The sequence below is a fragment of the Podarcis vaucheri genome, assembly GCF_965113315.1.
Source record: "Podarcis vaucheri genome assembly, chromosome: 14".
Lineage (NCBI taxonomy): Eukaryota > Metazoa > Chordata > Lepidosauria > Squamata > Lacertidae > Podarcis > Podarcis vaucheri.
The window spans coordinates 32001844-32027729 of record NC_138752.1 but is presented as its reverse complement, the minus strand read 5'-3'; the positions used below and the strand labels follow the sequence as shown (position 1 = coordinate 32027729).

The window sequence follows — 25886 nt, the reverse complement described above, 5'->3', positions numbered from 1 at the left end:
CCACTAATGGGTTTCACTTTCATTAGAGAGAATGGCAGCTCTCTTGAACATGTTGTTCTTTCGATATGAGATTTCAGGAAGCCTCGCTATAAGAGCTGGAAAGTCCTGGGATGTCTCCTCATTCCAACCCAGTTTGCTTTCTGGTGACAGTTTGCATTCTGCTTTTCCTTGCAGTCCTGGTTTGCAGTGTGAAAATAAACCTTTCACTTAGAAAAAAAGAAGAAGGGGGCTTTTTACCAACTGAAATAAAATACAAGTATGGCCTTGTTTTACACGACTGGAGGAAGCAATGTGGTTAAAACCACGTGAACTCTAGTCAGACATTGATATGAGTGTTGATACATAGGGGGTGATACCAAATGTTAGTTGTACTCAGAGCAGACCCAGTGCAATCAATTAAATCGGATATCTTGAGGCTGGTGATATTAATCTGTCTGTTCTATGATTTAGTGGGATAGCACCTATAGAATCTGGCCCTCCCTGCTACTGCTTGTCCACCCCCTGACCTCTCAGTATCCTTTTGCATGGTACTTCATACTGCCAGTAGTATGGAGGGGTGAATCTCTCAGTTTCGTTTTCTCTCTCATTTTTCCAATCTTTGGCTCTCCAGGTTTCCATACACATGTTCGTTAGAGTCATGGTTAGTACAGAGTCTCTCAAACTTCAGACCCCTGCTGTTACTGGACTTCAACTCCCATCACCCCTGACTATTGGCCCTGCTAGCTAAGGATGATGGGAGTTGTAGTCCAGCAATTGTGGGGACCCAAGATTGAGAAACACTGGGCTTGTGTTATGTGCAAACCCTTCTCAGTGGCTGAGCTATGGTTTGTCTGCTAACAACAAACTGTGATGTGAAGCCATGGTTTGTTGTTAGCTTACGAACCTTGGTTTTTTGCTTTGCAGAATTTGGATGGCACCACGTTGTTCGCTGGGAAATTAGACAATTTTGATTGTCATACAGCTACCCTGCAAACAAATCTGGGATTTCTGCATGACAGGGGTTGGGCTAAATGACCCTTTGGGTCCCTTCCCAACTCTACAATTCTATGAAATCGGTATGAATTCTCAGGCTGTGTCCACACTCAACTTTACACTATGTACTCACCGTGTTTCCAGGGCTGTTTTTTCCATCCTTGTTCACTTGACATTATCTAGAATGCATACGTGCCCTGTACTTCATTATGAAATACTACTATTGGATTATTGTTTCTCAAACTAGTTTCACACCTATTAAGAGTCCTTAATCTATTCCTAATCTCCAGCCAAGGTTTGAACAGCCCCCGCTCTGTGTTCAAATGAATCTAACACTAATGAAGCTGTGCTGATGTGAACAGCTGGGCTGAGGGAGCTGTGAAACGCATACACACACCCCCACTTATCTATGCTCAAAGGCAGTCATGTGAACACATGCATAGTCTAACCACCAATTAAGCTTTGTGCACAGCGTGGAGAAGGTAGATCGAGAAAAGTTTTTCTCCTTCTGTGGGTATCCAATGAAGCTGAATGTTGGAAGATTTAGCACAGATAAAAAATGGTAAAGGTAAAGGACCCCTGACAATTAAGTCCAGTCGCAGACGACTCTGGGGTTGTGGTGCTCATCTCGTTTTACAGGCTGAGGGAACCAACGTTTGTCCGCAGACTTTTTCTGGGTCATGTGGCCAGCATGACTAAGCCACTTCTGGCGAAACCAGAGCAGCGCACGGAAACGCCGTTTACCTTCCCACTGGAAGGTACCTATTTATCTACTTGCATTTTTGGCATGCTTTTGAACTGCTAGGTTGGCCGGAGCTGGGACCGAGCAACAGGAGCTCAACCCGTTGTGGGGATTCGTACCACCAGCCTTCTGATCGGCAAGCCCAAGAGGCTCAGTGGTTTAGACCACAGCGCCACCTGCGTCCCTCAGCTCAGATAAAAGAAAGCCCTTATTCAGGCAGCGCATAGTTAACCTATGGAACTCCCTTCTACAGGAGGCAGTGATGGCCATGTACCTAGATGGCTTTAAAAAATGGAGGAGGTGGTCATTGACAGCTACTGGCCATGATAGTGGCTCCTCCTCAACAACAACACTCCTGAATCCCAGTTCCTGGAAACCACAGGAGGGGGGAGAGGGCTCTTGTGCTTGAATCCTGCTTGTGGGTTTGTCGCACATCTAGCTGGCCACCACGGTAACAGGTTCCTGGACTAGGTGTTTCCCCCTTTGGCCTCATCCAGCACTGCAGGGCTCTTCTGATGTTCCCTCCCTCGTCAAAGGCAGCCATGCTTCTGAATACCAGTTGCTGGAAAAGGCAGGAGGGGAGAATGCTCACATCCTGCTTGCATTCTTCCCTCGGGCATCTGGTTGGCCACTGTGAGAAGAGGTTGCTGGGAGTAGATGGGCCTTTGTCCTTGATCCAGCAGCCTCATATGTTCTTAGGACTGGCACCTTTTCTCTGCCAACCAGCAGCAAATAACGGGCAGCAACCGAGGGGCCTGGCCAGGTGGGGAGTTGCTCCCTTATTTGTCCTCTGATACTTGACGATAAAGAAAAGCAGACAGTTCCACCCATTAGGAGAATTGCTTTTCCTTCCCCCGCTGCTGTCTGCGCGAGTTTGTTTTGTGTTTTAAGTATCATCGAGGGTGGCTTTATCTCCCTGGGGGTTGTGTTCAGTACAAGATGTTTCTAGGTGGTGGGGGCGGCGGGCTGGGGGTGGGGAGAAGCAGGGCTGGAGCTTGAACAGATGGGCAGCAAAACCAGGCATCTACGCCAGCCAGCCACATTGTCATAGAATCATGGAGCTGCAGAGTTGGAAGGGACCCCAAAGGGTCATTTAGCCCAACCCGCTGCAATGCAGGAATTGCAGCTTAAAAAAAATCCCTCACAAATGACCATCCAATTTATGTTCAAAAGCCTCCAATGAAGGAGAGTCCACCACCTTCCTAGGGAGTCTGTTCCACTGTTGAGCAGCTCCTAACCCTCAGAAAGTCAGAACCTCCTTTCTTGTCCTTTGAATCCGTTGGTTTGGGTCTTACCCTCTGGAGCAGCAGAAAACAATTTCCCCTTTCTCCTCCATTTTGAGGAGAGAAGGATGGGAAACTGTTGCTTCCAATCCGCATCAGTGCCTTATATCCAAGCAAAGTTTTTCCATCCTGAATTGTGCCTTGAATCGGGGGCACATATTTGAACTGCTGAGAGCTTTGATTTTAAAGGTATAAGCATCTAGTCGTCGTCTTTGCTTGTGATGCAGTTTAGAAAACGGGTGGAAATCAAGTGGGTCGTGGGACCACATTTGAGAGAGAGAATAAGGGAATAGTGTGGGATGGGGGGAAATGAGGCATTGAAGGAAGGGCACTTGAGGAACTTGGAGAAGTGACAGAGCATCTGCTGTGCATGTAGAAGGCCCTAGGTTCGATCCCTAAGATATCCAGGCGGGGCTAGGAATGATTCCAGTTTGAAACCTGCAGGGCTGCTGCCAGTCAGTGCAGACAACACTGAGCTAGCTGGACCAGTGGTCTGACCCAGAATAAGGCAGAGCTTCCTATGAGGTGTCTGCAAATTGGATTTGTGTGTGCCTGGTTGAGGGACTGGCTTTGCGCTTGAGGAAGCCAGGGTTGAATTTTTCTAGCAGTGAGCCATTAGGATGACTTAGCTTCGGTTTGTTTTGCTATTTTGCAGACTGAGGAAAAAGGAGCAAGTACAGGCAGCACAGTCCTCTAGGAAGGAGCCCTGCCTTCCCTAGAGCTCTTCCAGATGACTGGCTTATTGAGTTCCTGATGCATTCGTAGAAAACTTACATGGAGGCTCAGAGTTGCCTCCAGTTTTACTGAGCGTTTCTGCTGATTTGATTGCAAGGTTATCAGAGCATTTATTCCAATTTGCTCATGGGGTGTTATTTATTTATATATTTTATTTATTGAATTTATATCCCACCCCCAAGGAACTCAGGGTGGCAAACAGATAGGCAATTTAAAAACAAAGCAGGAGCGTTCTAAAACAGAATAAAGCATTCCAGCAACAATTACGGTTAAAAACATCTAAAAGCAGTTGCAGTTAGAAAGGAGTTACAATTACCTTCAAAAGCATTTTTTTTAATTGAAAAATGTAAAGGTTAAGAAAAATAAATCGAAAAGCAATTACAAGTACAGTGGTACCTCGGTTTACAAACTTAATCCGTTCCGGAAGTCCATTCTTTAACCGAAGCATTTGTAAACAGGACTGTTCATTATACCATCCAGTGATTTTGAGGTTGACAGGAACAGCGTTCTTCAGCTGCCACCAAATTCCTGAGTAAACCGGAATGTTTTCAAACTCCTCCTGAAAGTGAATAATGATGGAGACAGGTGTGCATCACTAGGGAAGGCATTCTGCAACCCGGGAACCACTACTGAAAAGGCCTTGTTGCTGGTCAGGAAAAACCAGGCAGCCCCTGGTGTCAGCACTAATAGCCTCACCTGCTGATAGTAGTTTAATGAGTATTCGTCCTGATTTGCTCATAGGGTGTTTTGACACCTTTCCTAACGATCCCTACTGCCACAGATCATGTGCAGCTGCCGCTGACTTAACATGAATTGTTCCCACTAAGGCCACATTCACACCCTACATTGAAAACACTGGGATGCACAGACTCTTCTTCACCAAAAGAATCCTGGGAGTTGCAGTTTTTTAAGGGTACTAAGAGTTGTTAGGAAGCCCCTAATTTCCCTCCTACAATTTCCAGAGTGGTTTAACAATCAATCCCTCTTTGCAGGGATCTCTGGGATTTGTAGCTCATGGAAAGGAATTGGGGAAGGAGCACCTAACAACTCTGCAAACTTAACAAACTACAGCTCCCAGAATTCTTTGGGTCAAGTTATGACTGTTGAAAGTGGTATCATAGTGCTTTAAATGTGTGCTGTGATTGTGGCCAAATTCCAATGGAAAGTTATTCATCCTAGAAAATGCAATATTTTTGTCTTAGAATATCAGAACTACTTGGTAGTTTGTTGTTTTTTAATGCAGAATTTAGGATAAAAAATAGGCTTTGCAGATTCCTGGATAGACTGAGCACCCGCCCCATTATGTTCATGTGCCATTAAAAGTTCTCATGTGGTCATCTTGGCACAGAAAATTTATCTCTTGTGCCTCTTTAAATATTTTCAGCTGCTTCCTAGATTTTGTAACTTAAAAGTGGATAAGTGAGTTATATTAACATGCTCATGTGCTTCTTATTGAACATGATTTGGATCATGTTACCATGTTGGGATGATGCATTTTCTGCATGCAAAATTGGCGTTTTAATGCTGCTTACCCGCTGGAGCTGATGGGCTGGGGCTGGGCGGACACCTGAGCTGTGACTCACAATGTTGTTATTATTATTTCTGTTATTATTATTACAATTGTCAGTAGCTTTATGCAGAGGAAAACATTTCAAAAAGGCTTAGCCAGATAAAATACAATAAATAAAAGCAGTTTAAAACCAGAACACTGGCCTCTTCTAGGTCCTAATTTGACACTCTTGACTGCTACTGGCCTGCCTTGAATGTTTGATGTAAAGTTTTGTTTTGGCATCATGTCCATGATAAGCATTGCAGCTTCGCATTCCCCTACAGCTGTAGTCTGTCCCTTAACTAGGAACCTCAGAATGTAGGAAGCTGGCTCATACTGAGTAAAACCACTGACCCATCTCACTCAGTACTATCTACACCAGAGGTCCCCAAACTACGGTCCACGGGCCGGATCTGGCCCACCAGGCTCATAAATCTGGTCCGCCAGCCGGGTTTACCTCAGCGCGCGGAGATGGTTCTTTTTAACGGAAATGCCTCACCTTGCTGGATTTACCTCAGCGTGTGGCGAGGTTTCCGATTGGCTGCAGGAAGCTCCGTCCCCGCACGGCAAGGCTTCCTGCAGCCAATTGGAAGCCGCCTGCTCAGCCTCCTGGCAAGGAAGAATTCTGGCAAGAGGAATCTAAGGCGAAAGGATTTTTCTCTGGAGCGCATGAGAACTTTTGGACTTTCCCTAGGTGGGTTGGGTGCTGCTATCACCATGTACAAGTCAGTTAAGTGTGGGGCAAGGCAGAAGAAAAGGCTGATGTGAGAGAGGAGCAATGTCCAGCTGGTATGCTACCCGCTAGAGCTGGCTTATCAGCAGAGGCGTACCTAGGCTCCCTTGCGCCCTTAGCAAGGAGATGTATCGGTCCCTTGCAACCTTGCCAGAGGATCTGAGCCAGAATGTTGTTGTTGATGTTTAGTCGTTTAGTTGTGTCTGATGCCTCGTGACCCCATGGACCAGAGCATGCCAGGCACTCCTGTCTTCCACTGCCTCCCACAGTTTGGTCAAACTCATGCTGGTAGCTTCGAGAACACTGTCCAGCCATCTCGTCCTCTGTCGTCCCCTTCTTCTTGTGCCCTCCATCTTTCCCAACATCAGGGGCTTTTCTAGGGAGTCTTCTCTTCTCATGAGGTGGCCAAAAGCCTCAGCTTCAGGATCTGTCCTTCCAGTGAGCACTCAGGGCTGATTTCCTTCAGAATGGATACGTTTGATCTTCTTGCAGTCCATGGGACTCTCAAGAGTCTCCTCCAGCACCATAATTCAAAAGCATCAATTCTTCGGCAATCAGCCTTCTTTATGGTTCAGCTCTCACTTCCATACATCACTACTGGGAAAACCATAGCTTTAACTATACGAACCTTTGTTGGCAAGGTGATGTCTCTGCTTTTTAAGATCCAGAATAGAGAGGTGCAGTTTTTGCGCTCCTGCGGGTCTGTGCCTTTTACTGGGACCAGCCCCTGGGTACACCCCTGCTTTTTAGTCAACGTAAAAGGGAAGGATTGGTCTCATTGGTTCCCAGAGGTGGAAGCTGGGGGCAGAAAGAGCTCATTGACCTGTTCAAGTCCCACAAGCTCTTCCTTCCCATTCATTCACTATTTTTCCTAGGCATCCGAAATGTGAATGTGAACATGTTACCCTATTCCAGGGCTCAAACTCACCTTCTATGTCTGTGGCTTCTTTTGTCTGGCCCCTTCCCTTTTACTACTGACCCCTCCTGGGTGTGTCTTGAACCCTCATCCAGGAGGGCTGCTTATGGTCTTTGCAGGCATTCTGCTCAGATAGCTATGTAGTAAGAGGCCTTATGCTGAGATATGCTCCTTTCCTTAAGAATGCTGTGCTACAGAACTGTGGCTGTGAACAGATAAGGGCATTTGAACCCCTTCCTGAAGGGGTTGACAGAATGAGGTGGTGTAGGGGTGTGTACTGGGATTCCACCCCTGTGGTCATGAGTTCAATTGGATCTCTGGACTTCCAGTGGTGCAGTCCAGTTGGTGGTTTTCAAGGATAATTGGGGGTGGGTGTATTCCATTTTTAGTTTCTGCATTTTCTCATCTCCCTGGGCTACATACATATCATGCAGCAACATATCTACCCCCCCCCACCAGCGCATAACTGGTATGTAGAATTACTCTCTAAAAGCTCTCTATAGCTAATAGCAGCTTTTAGAATTAAAATACTTATAAGTTTATGTTGATTAAAATCGTTCTTCATTTTAAATATTGTATTATTTTTCCTGGTTTGTTTTTTTTGCACTACAAATAAAACATATGCAGTGTGCATAGGAATTTGTTCATTTTTTCTCTCTTCAAATTATACTCTGGCCCCCAACAGTGTCTGAGGGCCGGCCCCCTGTTTAAAAAGTTTGGGGACCCCTGGTCTACACTGACTGGCAGTGGCTCTCCAGGATTTCCGACAGCAGTCTCTCCCAGCCCTACTTGGAGAGGCTGGGGAATGAACCTGGGACCTTCTGCGTCCAAAGCACACACACTGCCTCTGAGCTATGGCTCATCCCCAAGAGCCAACTGACAGGTCCCTTAATGTTCAATTGCTCTTAAAAGTCTCTGTTGATGAATTGATGCTTGTGCTGGTAACACTTTGCCTTTTTTCTATGCTTTACTACCTTTCTGGACTTCATCCTGGTGGTAGTTTTAGTTCGTGGAACTCCCTCCCATCAGATGTCAAGGAAATAAACAACTACAGTGGTACCTTGGTTCTTGAATTTAATCCTTTCTGGGAGTCCGTTCGACTCCCGAAATGGTTCAAAAACCAAGGTGCTTCTTCTGATTGGTTGCAAGAGCTTCCTGCACTCAATTGGAAACTGTGTCGGATGTTTGGCTTCAGAAAAACGTTCACAAACCGGAACACTTACCGGTACTTCTGGGTTTGCGGTGTTCGGGAGCTGATTTGTTTGGGAGCCAAGCCGTTCGAATACCAAGATACCACTGTGTCTGACTTTTTGAAAAAAATCTGAAGGCAGCCCTGTTTAGGGAAGTTTTTAATGTTTGATGTTTTATTGTGTTTTTAATATTCTGTTGGGAGCCACCCAGAGTGGCTGGGGAGGCCCGGCCAGATGGGTGGAGTATAACTAATAAATTGTTGTTGTTTGTTTTATAGTACTTTTTTCTAAATGTTACAGCATGCATTCATTCATTCATTCATTCATTCATTCATTTATCATGATGCCATTATAACAGAAAGGATGTTGTTGTTGGTGGTGTTGAGAGGTTTTCCCTGCCACCGCTATTCTTCCCTTTGCAAGCTACCTCTTCCTTTTCCCATTCTGTTGAAATAACAGCCCCGCTAGTTTTCATCATAGCCCCAATTCCTTTTGCAAGAGTAACGGCTCCATATTGAAGTCATGGATGTGTCATGTGGACTAGAATCCTCGTTAGCCTTCTGATTCTCACTTATAAGCAGTGCTGCAATTCTGTAGAAGCACATGATGTGTCGCTGGATGCAGAAGCCAGCTTCCTGATAATCTGCACTTTTATTTATTTTAAAAGCAAACTTGTAGTACTCACAACGGCGGTGAAAATAAACTTGAAAGAAGAGTAGGCAATGACTGCCGAATTCCTAGAACTTATATGTGTGTGTGCAACCTCCTTATTCTTGTGATTGTTGTTTGTTTCAAAGTGTTTTAAATATTGAATTTCAAATAGCTGTAAGTTGCCCCCGGGACCTTAGGGTGAAGGGATGGGTAAAAAAAATCAAATAAAACAGTGATATAATGTTGTGAGTTGTGGGGGTGTGCGGTTAGCCTGCATGATTTCTGAATCCATTGCAATTCTTGGGGTGCTGACTCCAGCAAGGGTTCAAACATAATGGAGGATTCTGTCGTTGAACTAGCCAGCCAAGCTTGTTCCTGGGTTAATCGCCTAAGCATAGTTGTGTTAGTATAACCAAGGAAGTGGCTTTGTTCCAGAGGGCAAATGGGTGGGTCCCCTCCCTCACCTGGCTAGTGGTAAAGGTAAAGGGACCCCTGACCATTAGGTCAAGTCATGTCCGACTCTGGGGTTGCGGCGCTCATCTCGATTTATTGGCCGAGGGAGCTGGCGTACAGCTTCCGGGTCATGTGGCCAGCATGACTCTGGCAAACCAGAGCAGCGCACGGAAACGGCGTTTACCTTCCCACCGGAGTGGTACCTATTTATGTACTTGCACTTTGACGTGCTTTTGAACTGCTAAGTTGGCAGGAGCTGGGACCGAGCAACGGGAGCTCACCCCGTTGCAGGGATTCAAACTGCTGACCTTCTGATTGGCAAGTCCTAGGCTCTGTGGTTTAACCCACAGCTCCCCCCCGTCCCCTGGCTGGTGGTAAGAGGGACAAAAGCCAGAGTTGAGTGTGTGAGAGGGAGAGCTGGGCTAGAAGCAGGCAGAAGCCAGAGAGTGAGAGCCATGCCTGATTTCTGTTGCAATCCAGGGCTGTGACTGTGGGAGAAGCAAGACCTTCTGGGGTGTTAATGCTGTGAGCCCCAGCATTATATGTGCAGGTTGTATATAAGTGGAAACACCAGATAACAGGAAGACACCACAGGCTCCACAAACCTCATTCCCTGGTGCTCCCTGAAATCTCACATGGCTCAGAGATTGGGTAGAGCTGTGCAAAAACTATATGATACACTGTACTATTGGGAGATCGATTATAGACTACTCAGGCGTTTCTGCCACATGATTTTGATCTACCTTCTGTCCACCAATTGTTCTAGAAACACTATCTGATGGTTATCAGAATTGCAATATAAATACACAAATTTCTTTTTTTTTAAAAAAAAAAAAGCTTGACGGTTATAAAATCCAGTTTTTACATGTAAACATTTTTTTTTCCCAAAGGATGCAGCATCAAGTCTGGATGCACCAGCCCTTTTGCAGGGCTAAGCAAAGCAAGCAAACAAATAACGTCAGTTTTCTAGGTATTGCACCAAAGGTTTTAAAACAAGATCACCTGGGAGTCTTCCCTCTCCTGGAGATAAAGAGTTTGTAAGCACTCACGCGTGTTGAAAAGTGCTATTGAAATTTGAAAGGCTGGTAAGAGGATGAAAACACACTTCCACTCATCCTGCCGCCCATTCAAATACCTCTTAACTCTTAGTCTTCATGGCACACTCTGCTACCCTTGGGGAGGAGGAAGCACTAGGAGGGGAAAAAGATCTGCGTGCACTCACAGTTTCCGGCTGTTCTGTGGAACAGAGGAAACATCCTTCCATATACTGAGCCATGCCTTTACTGCATCTAATTCAGTTTTGTCTGCACTGATAGTCAGCGGATTTGCAGGGTTCTAGGCAGGGGGTACCCCCTACCTGGAGATGCCAGGGACTGAGTAAGTGACCTTCTGCATGCAGTGTAAAAATAAAGTAAGATTCTAGACCTCCAAGCTGAATAAGGGCTATATTAAATAAGAAAGTAGGAAGTTGGCTTATATATAAAGGTAAAGGTAAAGGGACCCCTGACCATTAGGTCTAGTCGTGACTGACTCTAGAGTTGCAGTGCTCATCTCGCTTTATTGGCCGAGGGAGCTGGTGTACAGCTTCCGGGTCATGTGGCCAGCATGACTAAGCTGCTTCTGGTGAACCAGAGCAGCGCACGGAAACACCGTTTACCTTCCCGCCGGAGTGGTACCTATTTATCTACTTGCACTTTTGATGTGCTTTCGAACTGCTAGGTTGGCAGGAGCAGGGACCAAGCAACGGGAGCTCACCCCGTTGCGGGGATTCGAACTGCCAACCTTCTGAACAGCAAGCCCTAGGCTCTGTGGTTTAACCCACAGCGCCACCTGCGTCCCCTTTAGCTCAATATATAGCTTTAGCTTCCCCAAAACAATCCTGATAACTGTAGCTTGTTCAAGGTGCTGAGGGTTAGTAGGAGACCCCTTAGTCCCCTCACTGACCTGCAAATCTCAGAGTGGTTTAGCATTTAATCCCTCTTCCCTCTGGGAATTCCCTCTGGGAATTGTAGTCCTGTGAGGGGTCTCTTAACCACTCCCAGCACACTTAACAAACTGCACCTCTCAGGATTAACTGTGGTATCCCAGTGCATACACTCCCAATGTCCTGCTGATGAAAGTCAGGACATGACTCGGCCCCTCAACACGCTTAAAACCCCGCCAACGCCTCCCTACCCCTTCTCAGTGACCCCCCCCTTTCCCATTGGACACCTCAACAAAGGCCATGCTCTGGTGGCTACTGGTTGTTCCACCCCAGAGTGTGGGAGCTGAAACAGGACACCCCTGGATCCAGTCAGAAGCAGAGATGGGTTCTGTGATTCCAGGATATCCCACCCAAATCCGGGATGGTTGAGACAGGTATGAGAGCGCTTTATAGTGTAGATGAGAAGTAAGATTCAGCACTCAAATCACTGAGAATGGTCCTCCCTTCAAGGCTAGAGATAGGAGGATGAGGGGAAGCGAATTTCAGTTCTGGGGAGACCAGATCTCCGCCTGGTCTCTGCTGTGAGAGGGATGGCAAACTCACAGCTCTCTATTACCATTACTGTTGGGTTTACTAAAGGGTTTAATTACTGCTGTTGGCTTGGAAATGGTCATTCAGTGCCTTAACTGCCGCCAGGCTCTGTGCAGCAGCAAACCAGAGTGAGAAGGAGATTTCGCTCTGTCAATTTCTGTTTTCTTTAATGGCTTCTAATGGAACAGAGTAATAATACTATCTAAAATAGCAATGTTGTAGAAGGAGTAATGAACAACAGTGGATTGGAATGACAAGAAGGGAGATTCTGACTAATCCTTCTGACGGTAAGAGCCATTTGACAGTGGAACGGATTCCTTTGGAAGGTGATGGACTCTCCTTTAAATAGAGGCTGGATGGCATTTTAGGCAATTGGGCTAGATGACCTTTGGGGCCATCTCTTCCAACTCTGATTCTGTGTTTATAGAAAGACGGGTTATATTTGTGACATTTTGAAATAATAGCATTCAACCTTATGGTTCCTTTGCTTTACCAAAATCATGCATTAAATAATAATAATAATAATAATAATCATAATCATAATCATAATAGATAAGCTGCCATTTTGCAGATACAGAGAACTCTTTCTTATGGTCCCTCTGGCAAAGCAAGAGAGTGGCAAGGATGTTTGGAGCCAATGGGGTGGCAGGTGGAAAGGGTGCCCTCCACCTACTGACCCACTGGCCGTGAAACCCCGTGTGGCACTGAACCTCCTCCATTATTCATGCCGCACAAACATGCCCTGCTTTTTGGCAGGCTGCGCATGTTTCCCTTAAGTGGCTGTCAGTATTTCCAGCAGCGAAGGGGGGTGGGTGGGAGGAATATGTTCCTGCATTATTTATAAATGAGATTAAAAGAAAGAAAGAAAAAACCCATCATCACAAAGTGCTGAAGATTACACCTTCTGGCAGCCTCACAGCTTTGGTGAGATCCTCCTTGCTCTCGCCGGCGCTGCAGTTGCATGTCTTTGGTCCTGCTTTATTGCAGCCTTAGCTGTCCCAGGGCGCTCCAGATGTTTGGGACTACAACTCCCATCAGCCCCAGCCAACATGTCAGATGGGAGTTGTAGTCCAAAACATCTGGAGGGCCCCAGGTTGACCAAGGCTGTTGTTGCCTCTGCTGGGCACTGTTCAGATGGAAGTACTTTGCAGGTCAGGACATTAGCATCCTGCAGTGGATCTGATAACGTTGCTCGAACCAGACTCCGACTGAGCGCAGAGAGCACGATAGCAGGAAATGATAAAGCGCAGGAAGTGTCAGGGGCCTGACTTATTTTGCCATACAGGAAAAATGGACCCTTTCCTTGCTAACTGTAGCTTGCAAGAAAGTCCTTCTGCACACAGCGCGTGGTTAAACTGTGGAACTTGCTTCCGCAGGAGCCAGTCATGGTCCCCGATGTGGATGGGTTTAAAAGAGGATTGGACAAATTCATGGAGAGGCAAATTCATAGTCACAATGGCTATGCTCTGCCACCACCGTCACAGGCAGCAATGCTTCTGAATCCCAGTTCCTGGAAACCACAGGAGGGAGAGGGCTCTTTTGACTGAATCCTGCTTGTGGTTGGCTACTGTGAGAACAGGATGCTGGACTAGATGGGCCCTCTTTGGCCTGATCCAGCAGGCTCTTTTGGTGTTCTCATGAACATCATGCACACCAGTGTTTTGCACCCTGGTTGCATGCACACTGCAGCCTCTTTGCTCCCTAGTTTCCCATCCTCCTCCTCCTTCCTGCCAACAACTTTAAGTCACTCCTGTCCTCAGGGCCTGTGTGTTTCCTCCCCCTAAACCCACCTCCCATTTTTCTCATTGGCCCTTTTTTCCTGAGGAACTTTCCTCAGTTTCTTGACTACTTACCCTTTAAGGCCCTTTTCCTATGCAGCTTTCAAGCCCTCACTCTTCCATCCCACTGCAAAAGCATATCCCGCCCCACGTTGCTGCAGGCCTGGGGGCTTTGGATGAAATAAACCAGCCTTTTTGTTCTCATTGTCACAGAAGCTGCATTGTTTTGTAACTGTCTGTGTACCACTCAGAAGTTAGAATATTTGTGGGTATTCCGTGACACTGCAGCTGCTCGGCCAATGCAGGCCGAGAGCCGGAAAGCGGAATGTGGAAAGTACCGGAAATCAGAGGGCCCAAAGGAAAGGGGACAGGTGCAGCCCTCCAGGGAGGGCTTTTTGTGAACAGGGAACCACCACCAAGAAGTCCCTGTCATGGATCACACCCAGCGGCGTCACCAACAGGTCTCCCCTCCCAACTGTAGGGGCCTGAAATGGTTGATCTTGGGAGAGGTGAGCTTTCAGTTGAATATTGCTGCTCCTTTTCCTCCCCCACAACAAAATAATAATCCTCTGTGCAGGTTTTCTCCATCGTTGTCTTTGGCGCCATCATCAACGAGTGTTACGTCAACGATGGCAGCAGTCCGGTGCTGCAATGTGTCTACAACAACAATGATGACGCCTGCAACTATGGAATCGCCATTGGCCTCATTGCCTTCTTAGCCTGCAGTTTCTTCTTGGTAGTGGACCTCTACTTCCAGCAGATCAGCAGCGTGAAGGACAGGAAACGCGTTGTCCTCTTTGACCTTGGCTTCTCAGGTAGGACCTGTGGGGTGGGATTTGCTGAGGACAGTCTTCCCCAATCTGAGCCCCTCCTCCAGATGTCTTGGAGTACAACTCGCAGCAGTCCCCACCCAACACGGCCATTTTGGACTGCATCTCCTATCAGCACTTGCCAGCCCAGTTGTAGATTCCTTATTTTTTATTACTTATTACTTGATTCCTTATTCCTTTATTTGATATATATCCTTCCTTGCTCCAAGGAGCTGAAAGCAGTGTACATTTTATACTTGCTTGCATTGCAATTTTGCCTAAAACTCGCCTCTTTTGCAAAGCAGTTTCCCTTACTCTAATGCATTTCTGCATGTTATCTTCTCTAAAATAAGCATTTTGACGCGTGTTTTCCCCTAGTATTTGACTCTTTGTGCACATCCCGTGGCTAGAGAACAGTATTGCAACTGAAGTGCGAATTTCAAAAGGTGCTTCTGTTTTGGTTCTCACCTTGTTTCAGAAATTACGAATTAAGTTGGCGGGTCTCTAAATGTGACGCAAATCGAATTTCTCCCCATCTCTAGTTTTGGGCCGAAACATCTGGAGGGCACCAGCTTAGGGAAGCACAAGGCAAGTCAACACACCCGCCTCCCCCCCGCCCCCAAGATTCGCTTGCAGGGCAGCTGCAGCCTGATTTTTAAGCTGCAGGTCCTTAAAAACTCCTCCTAACTGTGGTGGCTTCACAGTGCTGAATCCACAGTACAGAGCCAGTTGTAGTATGCAGCCTGGTGCTCTTTAACGGACTCTGCTGTTCCTTAAATCAAGCTTAAGTGTCGGTGTTTCCAACAGAGACGTCGCTTTGACAGCTAACTGTACCCAGGAGGGTGATGCTGTAACGTACAAGTAAGGTATTATGAAATGGCCATACGCTTATCACACCATGGACGTCTCCAGCAGAGTATCGTGTAATCTGTTTGGAAGCAGCTTCCCGGTGGCTCAGGGAGCAAGGGGCAACATTACTCTCTAGGCATGAGGGAGAAATTCAATTCAGTTTGCATTTGAAAGTGCTGTGAAACACTCATTCCTCATTCGTAAGAAATCCATCTTTTAGTGAGGCAACACCCGAACTTGGGAACTCTCTGCCTATTGTCACCAAGCAAGGGCCTTCATTATACTCTTCTCGGCGCCTGCTAAAAACATTTTTGTTTCAGCAAGCCCATCCAGGTATGTAGAAGGTTGCCAAGTGCTTTTAGCTGGTTTTAGCTTAGTGTTTTTTGAATGCTTTAAATAGTTGTTTTTCTTTATTCCACTTATGATTACATTGTTCTTTTCATAAACCACTTCAATGTCTTTTTTTTAAAAAAAAACACCAATTGAGCACTATGTAAGTTTTGGGAAATAAAAAAAAAAAAGACAAATCTACCTAATTCTCATTTCCTGAAAAAATAAACGGAAGCCCAGCCATCCTTTGAAATTCATACTTCTCCAAATTTTGCAGTGCAGTTCTCCTGCTAAGTGTTGTGTACAAAAGTTGCTTATACTAGAAAGTGTGCCTGAAATGCATATATTAGAGCAGATAACATGCAGAAATGCATTATACTAGGGAAAGTTGCCCTGCAAACAAGTGGGTTTTAGGGGAAATCGCACATAAACATGTGTATATGAGGATACTTAAATGCTGGAGGACTTCAGGGGAAACCGCAAATGGATGTGGAAATGCGAAGAACTGAAGTTAAGGCTGGAAAATTGAGAAACTGAAATTGACAGATTTGCCCGTTCCTAGCGCTGCCACCTGATCCTTTCACGGGAGATGGCCAGGATTCGAGCAGGACATCCAGCATGCATTACCGCTGTGCTTTAGCCAACTTATTTTTCCTTGGGGAGCTCCTATGCTTTTTACAAATTGCATAACTTCCACGCTGTGGAAAGCTCCTTGCCCTGCAGCTGTTAATTGCAATAATTTTTTATTTGAACAGTGGTACCTCGGGTTTAGTACTTAATTCGTTCCAGAGGTCCGTTCTTAACCTGAAACTGTTCTTAACCTGAAGCACCACTTTAGCTAATGGGGCCGCTGCGCCGCCGGAACCCGATTTCTGTTCTTATCCTGAAGCACTGTTCTTAACCTGAAGCACTATTTCTGGCTTAGTGGAGTGTGTAACCTGAAGCGTCTGTAACCCGAGGTACCACTGTATGTCATTCTGTGGTTGTGTACCCAGAGAAGCTTACAGCATAAGGATACAGACAGCATAATGGAATCATCAGAATGCAAATAAAAGGCACTGCACTTGAAGACCCAGACAGGGATGATGAGAGCTTGAGGAGAGGTGTAATGGTTAAGGACGCCGGAACTGGGACTTGGGAGACCCAAATCTCTGCTCAGCCATGAAGCTCAACCTTGTCCTTATCTCTCAGCCTTACTTACTTACCTTACCTTACTTGGCTTTAGCTTACCCTACCTCACAGGGTTGTTGTGAGGAAGGGAAGAACCACGTACACTACCAAAGGTGGATATACAGTACATGAACTATAATAATGCTGCTTAACATTTGACAAGGTTCTGTGCCAATGGTGTATTGTGCATGTGAGAGGGAGAGAACAGTGACTTTTGTTACTCTGGTGGTACTGGGGCGACCTGATGTGTGTGTTTTTTTTGCTTCCTCCCACCAGGGTTCTGGTCCTTCCTGTGGTTTGTGAGCTTCTGCTTCCTGGCCAACCAGTGGCAGAGGACGCCATCGAGCAAAGCAGCACATTACGCAGGCGATGCGGCCAGGGCGGCCATTGCCTTCTCGTTTTTCTCCATCATCTCCTGGGTAAGCTTTGGTGTCCAGTGGTGATCCTGTAATAGTAGTAGTGATAATAATAATAATAATAATAATAATAATAATAATAATAATAATAATAATAATAATAATAATAATAATAATATTTTACAGTCATACCTCAGGTTGAAGTAGCTTCGGGATGAATATTTTCGGGTTGCGCTCCGTGGCGACCCGCACGTAACAGAGCGTGTTACTTCCGGGTTTCACCGCTCGTGCATGCTCAGATGCTCAAAATGACGTCATGCGCATGCACGGAAGCGACGAAACGCAACCTACGCACGTGCAGACGCGCAGTTGTGTCTTACGTTTACTTCAGGATGCGAACAGGGCTCCAGAATGGTTCCCGTTTGTATCCAGAGGTACCACTATATTTTATTTATACCCAGCCACTCTGGGCGGCTCCCAACAGAGGACTGAAAACAGAATAAAACTTCAAACATTAAAAACTTCCCTAAACAGGGCTGCCTTCAGATGTCTTCTAAAAGTCAGATAGTTGTTTCTTTCCTTGACATCTGATGGGAGGGTGTTCTACAGGGCAGGCGCCACTACTGAGAAGGCCCTCTGCCTGCTTCCCTGTAGCTTTGCTTCTCGCAGTGAGGGACCCACCAGAAGACCCTCTGAGCTGGACCTCAGTACCCAGGCTGAATGATGGAAGTGGAGACGCTCCTTCAGGTATACTGGGCCGAGGCTGTTTAGGGCTTTCAAGGTTAGCACCAACACTTTGAATTGTGCTTGGAAATGTACTGGGAGCCAATGTAGGTCGTTCAGGACTGGTGTAATATGGTCTTGGCGGCCACTCCCAGTCACCAATCTGGCTGCTGTAGTTGTACCTGTAGTTTTAGGGTCACCTTCAAAAGCAGCCCCATGTAGAGCACGTTGCAGTAGTCCAAGTGGGAGATAACTAAAGCATGCAACACTCTGGCAAGACAGTCTGTGGGCAGGTAGGGTCTCAGCCTGTGTACCAGATGGAGCTGGTAGACAGCTGCCTGGAACACAGAATTGACCTGCAACTCCATGGACAGCTGTGAGTCCAAAATGACTCCCAGGCTGTGCACCTGGTCCTTCAGGGCCACAGTTACCCCATTCAGGACCAGGGAGTCCCCCACACCTGCTCATCCCCTGTCCCCCCTAAACAGTACTTCTGTCTCGTCAGGATTCAACCTCAATCTGTTAACCGCCATCCATCCTCCAACTGCCTCCAGGCACTCACACAGGACCTTCACTGCCTTCACTGGTTCTGTTTTGAAAGAGAGGTAGAGCTGGGTTTCATCTCCATACTGATGAACACCCAGCCCAAACCCCCTGATGATCTCTCCCAGTGGCTTCATATAGATGTTAAAAAGCATGAGGGAGAGGACGGAACCCTGAGTCACCCCACAAGTGAGAGCCCCCAACACCACTTTTTGGACACGGCCCAGGAGGAAGGAGCGGAACCACTGTATATAATAGTGCCCCCAGCTCCCAGCCCCTCTAGATGGTCCATAAGGATGTCATGGTCAATGGTATCAAAGGCTGCTGAGAGATCCAGCAGAACTAGGAAGGGCCTGGGACTGAAAGGGAGGGCCTACCTGGAGATGCTGTCGGAAACCAAACCTGGGACCTCCTGCTTTTCCAAACAAATGCTCTGCCGTGGAGTTAAGAACCATCCCTTGGAAATAAATCAAGATTCCAGTCCTCATGGTTCTGAATATAGGGTTGATTAACTGGAATGTCAGGATCTACCTTGTATGATGTCAGACCATTGGTCCTTCAAGCTCAGTATTTAGATGCCTGCAATGATCAACATCCGCTTTGCAGTCTCTCCCTGTCCTATCCGGAAATGCCATTGGGGACTCTGCCATTGAGCTATGACGTAGGAACACAGGAAGCTGCCTTATACTGAATCAGACTACTGGTCCATCTAGCACAAGAATGCCTGCAATGACTGGCAGCAGCTCTCCAGGGTTTCAGACCAGGAGTCTGTCCCAGCCCTGCCTGGAGATTGTGGGGACTGAATCATAGAATTGGAAAGGGACCCTGAAGCTCATCCAGTCCAACCCCCTGCAATGCAGGAATATGCAGCTGTCCCATACGGGGATCGAACCTGCGACCTTGGCATTGCGGGACGTTCTGCATGCAGTGCAAATGTTCATCCACTGAGCTATAGCCAATCCCCTTAAATACATAGTGACAGAGGAAGCAGTCTTATGCTGAGTCAGAGCCTTCATCCGTCTAGCTCAGGAAGGTTTGCAGCCCTTGGCTGGCAGTGGCTCTCCAAGGAGTCAGGCAGAAAGTGCTCCAGTCCTGAGGCATCTGGTTACCCACTATAAGAACAAGATGCTGGACTAGATGGTCCATTGGCCCAATTCAGTTGCAAGACTCTCCTTACGTTCTTGGTCCATCTACTGTAGCTCAGTACTTCCCACACTGACTGGCAGCAGCTCTCTAGGGTTTCAGACCTGGGGATCCTACCCTCAGGTCTGAGAATAGAACCTGGGACCTTCTGCATGCAAGGCCCTACTCACTGAACTATAGAGCCTAGGAAGCCAGACTTTTGGTCCATCCAGCTCAGTAGTGCCCACACTGACTGGCAGTGGCTCTTCAAGGTTTCAGGCTGGAAACACTCCCAGCCCTACCTGGAGATACCAGGGGTTAAATGTGGGACCTTCTGCATGCAAAGTCGATTTTCTATCACTGAGCTATGCAAAATAGCCCCATGAACAGGCATAAGATTGTCCTTTTAGCTGCTCAGTAGACGCTGGAGAAGCCTCGGAAGTCTCTGTCCTCCTGTATGTTACAGCGCTTCAGGAATCCAAAGAAGGTGACCATCTCCCCCTCCTTCCATCAGCCAATCCTCTCTTCTCCAGGCCAAGCAGACATGGGTCACATCCATACCAGACATTCAAGCACCTTCAAAGTGCATGGCTTCCTATGTCCTAAAATGTGCCGGATTCCACAGGAGGTGCCAAATGCAGCACAGGAGTCCATGTTTTGATCTGATGTGGCATGTAGCCTTTCAAGATCCTCTTCCCGCTTTTGCCTGCCTTTTCAAGCCACTCCAAGGGGGTGTTGACAGTTAACAGCAAACGCTCTCGGATTTGTTCCCCTTTCATACTGTCAGGAGCTGCTAAGGGAGATGTTAACAGAATGCTCTGATCTGAAGGGAAGCATTGCAGCATTTGTGTCTTGCACGGTTTGCGTTTTAAACATGCATCCTTTCAAAAAGAAAAAGATGGGGGACATTTTTGGCAAAGGCAGCATGGAAGACTGACCTGAGGAACTCGAAGGGCTTCGTCCTTCCAGTCTGCACTGTGCTAGACCCCACCTTGCAAATTACACGATGGGATTCTGCCTTCCTGGCTATGCAGAGCCTCCTAGATACATCACACTGCCCCCCGCCATGGCCACGTTGTATCAGTATTTGCCTAAAACTGGTGTGTGGGGAGAACCTGGGGCCCTCCAGATGTTGCTGAGCTACAACTCCCATCATCTCTGACCGTTGGTTATACCAACTAGGGCTGATGGGAGTTGCCGTAGTTGGCTATGCTTTGCCTCCATTTTCAGAGGCAGTCACTGTGAGATCACAGGATGATGGACTAAACGGGCTATTGGCCTGAACCAGCCAATGGTCCTTACGTAGTTTGCCGATATCCAGAGGGCCAAAGTTTCTTCACATCTGGCCCAAATGTTACATCTGGGTTGGTTGGTTTTTAAGTTGAGAGAAGAGGCCAGCATGATGGAGGTAATGACCAGTTTTTATTGACGTTATATTACAAGTTTCTGGGATTTTGCTTTTTGTAGTCCACACTGCTGTTTTAAATGAAAAGTGTGGTCTATAAACGTTTAAATAAATATATGGAGCCAACAGCCCCTTGCCTGTGAGAAAACTAACTCAGTGGTTCCCAAATCGGGTGGTACCAGTGGGATTACTTAAGGAGGCACTAAGAGGCAGGGGGACCAGAGGTGTAAAATAATAACAAACAGCAGCAGCAGCAGCAGCAACAACTTGTATAAACAAGTTGTATACCACCCTTTATCCATAGATCTCACAGCTGTTCACAACGTAAATGACTATCCGAGTTTGAAAAGCTTGTGTTGCTGGATCAAGTTTGTCAGTTTTGCTGAATTAATGAAACTAAATAATTTTAATTGGATTTTGAATAGATGTGTGCTTGCTACTGTTTTTGAACTTTATTGTGTCCTTATCTTCCTTAGTGGGTTGTGCAAACCACCAATCTGAGCAACCCTTTTTTTATTACAGGGTTGGGGGTTACCGGGAATGAGTTGAGGGAACGTTTTGGGAGCTGCTGACGTAAACCTTTGTCTTCCCCGCAAAAGGTTGCCCTGGCCCTCAAGGCGCTCCAAAGATACCGGCTGGGAACCGACATGTCCCTGTTCGCCACGGACCAGTTCCCCACCGACCCCAGCGCGGCCTACCCAGGCTACCCCACCGGCAGCGGCGTGGAGAGCACAGAAACCTACCAGAGCCCCCCCTTCTCGGAGACCCTAGACACCAGTCCAAAGGGCTACCAGGTGCCAGCATATTGAAGGGCAGGAGGAAGTCCTCTCCCTCCCTCAAGGTTGTATAGCAAATGGGAACCCGACCCAGAGAAATGGGCCAATTTTCCCTTTCATGGTGCAGTATAGTCAACTGGTTGGTTGCAAGTGTATTCTAAAGTACCTTTTCTTTTTTAAAAACAAAAAAAAATTAATGTGGCAAGTTAACGTAACTGGGTTCAACTTACTCTTAACTAATGGTGCAGTGAATTCTCTACAGTGGTATTGGTTCTTGTCTTACCTGTCTGAGGATATTTTTTGATTATTATTTTTTAAAAAAAGAACAGTGTTCCCTCTAAGCATGAAACGTTAGGATGGTTGCTACCAACTCCCATCTTTGTGAGCCGTCCCTGCGATATTGGCTCATTGTGGCATTTTTTTCCTGAATTTGCACACAGAAGCTGGCAATAGCCCAGCCTGTTAAGAGACGTCCCACTCCTTACACAGATAAGTTGATGCTTTATTTTGTGCTTCCGGGGCTTAATCCAGAAAATTGCTCCCACTGTCTTCATCCTAGGAACCTTCCAGATCATCCTCTCCTATTTTTTTATTCCCTTGCTCTATAGCCCTAGAAAAAAGGTAGTTTTAAAGCAGCCTTCTTGCCCTCCAGTTGTTTTGGATTCCAACTCTCATAATCCCCAGTGGGAGCTGATGGGAGTCCAAAACATCTGGAGGGAACCCAGTTGGGGAAGACTGTTTTCAAAAGGAATGTGCCAAATTTAAAACCAAATATAATGGTTGTGTTGATTTCATTTGTGTGTGTGTTTGTTATGTACTTGGCATATTTCCTGTGCTAAATGAGTGAAAAACCTTCTGTATTAGCTGTGTTAGCTTTGTGATTCTGGTACCGCAGGAAGTTTTTTCTTTCTTTTCCAAATGGCTTTGATGCAAGAATCATTTTTGTACACCTTTTACACAAAAATTACTGCTCTGGGGTGGGGAAACAGTCACACTGTCAGGCCATCAGCCTTTAAAAGTCTCCTAGCAGTGGGGATATGTAGCATTCAATAGCTCAGCTGTCGTCTAAAAATAGGGCTTGCTAACTGCTAGGGTCCTCATTGTATCCTCATGAGGAGTGTGATCCAGCCCACCAATTCTGCCTCTGCCTCAGAGATGGGGAACACACTTCAAGCAGTCTGGAAAAAGATGGAAGCGGAAAGGAAGAAATATGTCTGTTGAGGGAATGGCAGCAGGAGTGGAGGCTTCTTGTGACAGGCCATTTTCGACATGGTTGGCCTCAAGATGGCATCCATTAATTGGTTTTTCTTAATAAAAATCCCACCGCTATCAGTATGCGGCCATTTTGGCAGCCCCTTCAGTACCAAAAATTATCCACGCTATCCCTTTAAAATGGTTGTGTCTGGTAGAGGCCATTTTATTTTGAGCACAGAGTGGAATAACGTGCATCACAGTATTTGTTGGGAAAAGCTCCAGCCTTATTCTGTAAAGAAAGTTTGGGTGAAAAGTTTCACTGTGGCAGACAAGAGAAAACGAAGACAGTTGGAAGTCAGAAACCAGAGAGAAAAGGCTAAATTCCCATGAAGATGTAGTAATGCTTAAGGGTTACAAAGAGAGTGGGCTTAAGTGAAATTTAAACTATGAGAAGATGGGTAAGTGAACTGAAATATAACGACGCTGCCTTTTAAAGTGATTTCAGCAGCAAGATGTAAATTATTTTATATTAAGGCTGATCCCGATAATCTGCCATTCTCATTCAGCTGTAACTCTGGAGAAATTTGATCTCTGAAATCCCACTATGAAGATAGGGCCCCAATCCAGTAAGAGAGAGCTGCATGTGCAAGGAAGCTTTCGTGGACATATACCCTTAACAGTTTGATAAACAATATTTCCGTGGAGGTGGCCAAATTGGCTGGAACTAAGAGTGTCCCATTTCAGTCTTTCAGATTTTACAATGGAAGGCCATCAGTCTTGTGGACAAAGACCTATATAGGGTTTACACTGATACAGAGAATGGTATTAATACAGGGTACACATAGAACTGTAGCAATATTTTCCTTAGAGAGAACACTGGCATTTTAGCAGTATACAAAATTGTGTCTAAATATTTTTTCGGGGGGGGGGGAGGGAGGGCAGGGCAGACAAACACACACACACACACAGAGAGAAAGTCACAAAAGTATAATACATTTAAATGTTTCTTTAAATCGATTGTATATGTGAAATAAATGTCTGTTCAGTAAAGTGTATTTTTTCTAACTATAAAGAAATTCATTCAGAATATCCTTGTATTAATTGCAAAGAGAAAGAAAGAGATTACGTTCTGTCTGACTAGTAGAACTGCCTTGGTCAGTAGTGTTAATGTGTTCTATATTACAATTTTGAATGTATGCACCTCAATGCCTACATCTGTATTCTCTTCCTTTCCAACCCATTCCTAACCTCCCCACGATTAGCACTGCGGTTTATAAAAAGCTGTGTCATTTAGACAGGACTAAGGACAAGCGCAAGAGACTTCGGGGCCATTGATGGAAAAGCCAAAATACTCCCCCCACCCCGCCTTCGCCTGTATTTGGGAAGCTCTGGGTAAGATACAGGCCCAGCATCACTGTGAAGTTGATTCTTCAGAAACCTTAATTCCCATTGCCCATTCCAGTCTGGCTGAGTTGTAGTTCAGAACACCGGGAGGGCGCCAGCTTGGAGAAGGCTAACGTAAGGCCCTAACCACTGTCATGCTGGGGCTGATGAGGGTTATTGTCCAACAGCATCTTCAGGGCCCCTACTTCCACAACTCTGCTTTAGGTTAAAGACAAATGCCTACCTTCTTCACCCAGCACATAGTTAAACTATAGAACTTCCTTCCACAGGAGGCCGTGATGGCTTTTAAAAGAGGATTGGACAATTTCACAGACGAGAAGGCTATTAATGGCTCCTAGCCACGATGGCTAAGCTCTGCCTTCATGGTTGGAGACCTCAATGCTTCTGAATAGCCGTTGCTGGAAACTGTAGGAGGGGAGAGCTGCCGCCATTGTGCTCAGGTCCTGCTTGTAGGTTTCCCAGAAGAGACATCTGGTTGGCTACTGTGAGAAGAGGCTGCAGGGTGCTGGACTAGGTGGGCCATTGGCCTGATCCAGCAAGCGCTTCTGATGTTCACCTGCATACTTTGGAAAAAGGTGTGCAGAAGTCAGCAGGGGTTGGTGAAGCTCAGGCTCCATCCCAAAGCTGATTTGGGGTTCTCAGTTTGGAGTGGCAAAGGTGCTTGCTGCTTGGGCCAACAGGAAGGACTCTTGAGGGGACTGGCATTTGGGGCAAATTTAGATAATCTACAAGCTTATCTTTTGGGGGGAGCAGGAAAATAATATATACTTGGCTAAAGTTATATATTGGCCAGTCAGTCCTTTTTTTATTGTGTGGGCAAACTATCCAGGCTGACAAGTAATAGATGAATGAGCTGATTTCACCTGCTTTTGCCAGGAAAAATATTGCTGGCAAGTTGTGGTTCTCCTTTGAATTCTTTTGCCACTGCTGTAATCCTAAAACATATTCTCTCCCCACATCCTGTTTGTAAAAAAGTGTAGCAGCTACTTAAATTTATCCCCTGAATGCAAATGGTGCTTCTCTTGTAACTGTAGCTCTGACTTCCTCAACCTGGATGTTTTGGGATAACACATTCCATTTGCACCAATAAGGAAAGCCTCTGCTTTAAAGGCAGTGCTAGTTAGATGATGCAGTAGGCAAACCTGTCTATACCTTGCAAGAGATCAGGTGGCATGCATGTATCACTGATTGCAGTTGCTGGGCAAACCCAGCACCCAAGTGGTCTTCCTGTCTGGCATTGTAAGGGGGAAATAGTTGCCACAAGCCAGTAGAGAAAGCTGTGGGCCCCCTAAATAGGTGGTGAAAACGGCATCCACTTGGTGAATTGGTTAGCAAGGATCTGTCGAATCAAGGTGAGGCTCACAAACTGCACATCCAGAAATAACTTGCTTTGTTTCCTACCACTGGAGAAAAGGCAGGGAGCTGACTAGTTGGGTGTGACTGGGCTTCGAAATCCTTAAGTCTTTCAAATTATCATGCTGAACCTTTGCGTAGGTTTGCCAAGTTAAGTAAACCAGCCAATGAGACTTTGGCCTGTTGCCACCACTCTGCAATTAAAGCAAAAAGCCGCTGCCGGAGGCATTAAAAGCATTCGTTCTCCTTGTTTCCATGTGCTCCTATCAGCTCTCAGCCATTGTTTTGCGACTCAAGCCATGTAACAGGGACTCGTCAGAGGAAGTGGGTACACA

The 25886-nt window shown here is 46.3% G+C and overlaps 1 protein-coding gene across 2 annotated transcripts in view; it reads left to right on the top strand.

The window, feature by feature from the left end:
• SYNGR3 (synaptogyrin 3) overlaps nucleotides 1–24000 on the top strand; it is a 33562-nt gene extending 9562 nt beyond the window's left edge. For both annotated transcript variants that reach the window (XM_082199023.1, XM_082199022.1), the window contains exons 2-4: nucleotides 14095–14332; nucleotides 16952–17094; nucleotides 21424–24000. In XM_082199023.1, the coding sequence (XP_082055149.1) occupies nucleotides 14095–14332; nucleotides 16952–17094; nucleotides 21424–21633 (591 nt within the window). In that variant the 3' untranslated portion in view covers nucleotides 21634–24000. The remainder of the gene's footprint in view (nucleotides 1–14094; nucleotides 14333–16951; nucleotides 17095–21423) is intronic.
• Nucleotides 24001–25886: the final 1886 nt, after the last annotated feature.